The sequence below is a fragment of the Cyprinodon variegatus genome, unplaced genomic scaffold (genome assembly GCF_000732505.1).
Source record: "Cyprinodon variegatus isolate N-32 unplaced genomic scaffold, C_variegatus-1.0 Scaffold1350, whole genome shotgun sequence".
Taxonomy (NCBI): domain Eukaryota; kingdom Metazoa; phylum Chordata; class Actinopteri; order Cyprinodontiformes; family Cyprinodontidae; genus Cyprinodon; species Cyprinodon variegatus.
Window position 1 is genome coordinate 5,391 of NW_015151803.1, and position 3,105 is coordinate 8,495.

A 3,105-nucleotide genomic window follows, 5' to 3' on the forward strand; every position below is an offset into this window, starting at 1 on the left:
CTGGGAATCTTAATAAAGTGTTGCTTAAGAACTCAGTCATTAAACAAAGTATGATCCACAGTGAGCATGTGCTCAACTTTTATTAACTTCTTAACCAGCATTAACAACCGTCTTGCTTTGTTTACATCTCTTCTTCCACTGCCTTACTCTAGTAGTTGACCTTTTATTAATAACTCAATAGAACCACCTAGTGGGCATATCTGGAACTACCATTGAATACATTCTGCATATCAGCACAGTAAAACTTGAGGGTCGGATTGAATTCCAATCAACATCTGGAGATTCTTGAGAATAATGTTCAAATATCAGTTAGGAAGTTGAAGTTATGCCGGGACGGATATGTCAGCAAAACAATGATCCACATCTACTCAGGCATTCCTGCAGAGTGTTCTGGAACGGCCGTCCTAATCCTCAGACCTGAAGATCATTGAACGCGTGGGATGATGTGTAGCAGGATGTCCGCGCTCGGACACCATCAAACTTAACGGTGTTTTGCAAAGAAGAACGATCAGAAATCCCTTCATCCAGGATCCAGGAACTCATTCAAAGCTACAGGAAGCACTAGAGGCTGTTACTTCTGCAAAAGGAGGATCTGCTAAATATTAATGTCTATTTTTTGCTTAGGTGCCCAGATTTTTGCATCTGTCAAATTTTATTGTTTTAATGCGTCCTGCACATTTTCTGTTAGTCCAAAAAACATCAATTCAATACTGAAATATTATCGTGTCCATCAGTCATTAGATTATCAACCTGAAATAGCTGCTAAAAACACCCAAATATTTAGTAATAAAATAATTAAGATTAATAGAGGTGCCAAACTATCTTATTCAAACGCCTTTTTAAGGATTATTACCATAATTCCTTCTGATTAATACATTTAATCTGCTGGTTTGACCTTCAGCAAAGATTAAATGAAATGTTGGAATAATTTCTGATCACTGAAGGCAAATAATCCGATTAAAATCTGCTAAACCAGAGCAGAAAATAAAGGTCAGGTCGCTTCCATAAAAACCAACAAGTCTGAGAAAAAAAAACCTGAAGTTTTAATAAGAAATAAATTTTAGGTTGATGTTTTATTTCTGCAATGAAAACTTTTCAAAAACAGAAAAGAAAGTAGAATTTTATTTCCGCTCCAATCTCATATATTCCTGAATTTAACTGGTTTCCAGTAACTGTGGCTCCATTAGATGCTGGTTTCATAGAATATTTTAGGATATTTTTCAGCGATCAAAGCTATAAATTAATAAACTTTCATTTTTACCTGCTTGCTTCGCCGCACCGGACGTGACGTGTCTCACACCTTTTAACGCCTGAATCATCTCCGTTAATCCCAGAAGGAACAATTTACTTTAATACCAATAATCTAAACTTGCTGTCATTTAAGAATCAAGTATTTATTAATCCGCAGAAGGTTTCCGGGTGTCTCATGTCACGTGTGCTCAGCGGATGCTCCCATTGGATAGACTGGAACCGGACAGAGAAAATTGGTCCAATCAGCTTCTCCTAGGGGAGGGGCTTACCTTTCACCCAGTGTGATGTTAAACATTAACCAGCAGGGGGCGGGCTAGTCAGCATTTACCTCAGGACGCTCTGATTGACATTAGATGGAGCTGATGAGAAACCCCTGATGTGTGTGTGCTTTTCTCTTTTTTTGCTTATTTATTTTTATCTTTGATTTTTTTGTTGTTGTTTGGTTTTGTTTTATTTGTTCTGTAAATATGGAAGCAATTTGGGTCGCCTCATTAAAGCTTTTCAGGTTTGTATTCATCTGATGCCGACACCTGGTCTACTGTATGTGATGGTTTATAATAAACTAAAAAACAAATAAATAAATGAAAAACATTAAAGGTCATGACGTCACCACATGAAGCTTCTTCAACATGATTGAAATCAGACATTAAAATCACAGAAATCCTCACAGATTCATTTAAACTACAGTTAAACAAACAAAGGAAAATATATAAGTCTGTGATTTACTATCCTAGATTTACTATCTTAGATTTACTATCCTAGATTTACAATCCTAGATCTACTGTCCAAGATTTACTATCCTAGATTTACTATCCTAGATTTACAATCTTAGATTTACTATCCTAGATTTACAATCCTAGATCTACTGTCCAAGATTTACTATCCTAGATTTACTATCCTAGATTTACTATCCTAGATTTACAATCCTAGATTTACTATCCTAGATTTACAATCCTAGATTTACAATCGTAGATGTACTGTTCTAGATTCACTATCTTAGATCTACTATCCTAGATCTACCCTAAGCTGGCGTTAGTTCCAGCCTTAATGTGTCGGTGATCCATTAGGTTCCCAATGTTTATTATAAACTTATCGTCTAATTGAAGCTTTAAAAACCTAAAAATGAAATTTTCTCTGAACATCTAACTTCAAACAATTAAATCTAAAGTCATGATAGATAGATTATAGATAGATAGATAGATAGATGATAGATAGATTTTACTTGTTGTGCAGATTCTTCTATATTAGAAATTGAGTAAATTTAGACTCAGCTTTATTAATCCCTGGGTTTACTCCTTCAGGGAGCTTCTATAGAGAACAGAGAGCTAAAGCAAGGCGCCATTAAAGATAGAAATACGTACATTAGACAATAGAAACAGAGTTTATATAGTACAAAATAGCATAAGTTGTAATGTCCTGAAATATGTTTCCTTTAGATATAAAACTATCTGCAGCGTAGAGCTGAGACTAAACAGGAGCTGAGACTAAACAGGAGCTGACTGGGATTATAGCTCTTGGATTGTAGAGAGGGTCTGACCTTAGAAAGAAGTAAAAACTAATAAATATTGAACATGAGTGAAGATTGTAATGTCCAGCAGTGTCCTCCTCTCTGCCAGAAATAAACATTCATTATAGAAAATCTTCCTGCAGAGCTTTAATTAAGGAACCTGAATAAACTGGAGCTCCATGGTTGGACGGTTCGTTTCAGGCGAACGGCGTCACGCTAACATGCTAACATGCTAACAGGGCGACATTTGATTAGATGATGAAATAAAATCACTAAGTTGTTATTTGAATGTTTTGCAATGAGGGTTGATTCCATCATTTAACATGGATGGTCAATGATCCGGAGGA

At 35.7% G+C, this 3,105-nt stretch overlaps 1 protein-coding gene across 1 annotated transcript in view; it reads right to left on the reverse strand.

Moving 5' to 3' along the window:
- Positions 1-1,432, reverse strand: part of serhl2 (serine hydrolase-like 2) — a gene marked incomplete at its 3' end in the record, with an annotated part of 6,818 nt that extends 5,386 nt beyond the window's left edge. The window contains exon 1 of the mRNA XM_015402453.1: positions 1,262-1,432. Within this exon, the coding sequence (XP_015257939.1) occupies positions 1,262-1,319 (58 nt within the window). The remainder of the gene's footprint in view (positions 1-1,261) is intronic.
- Positions 1,433-3,105: the final 1,673 nt, after the last annotated feature.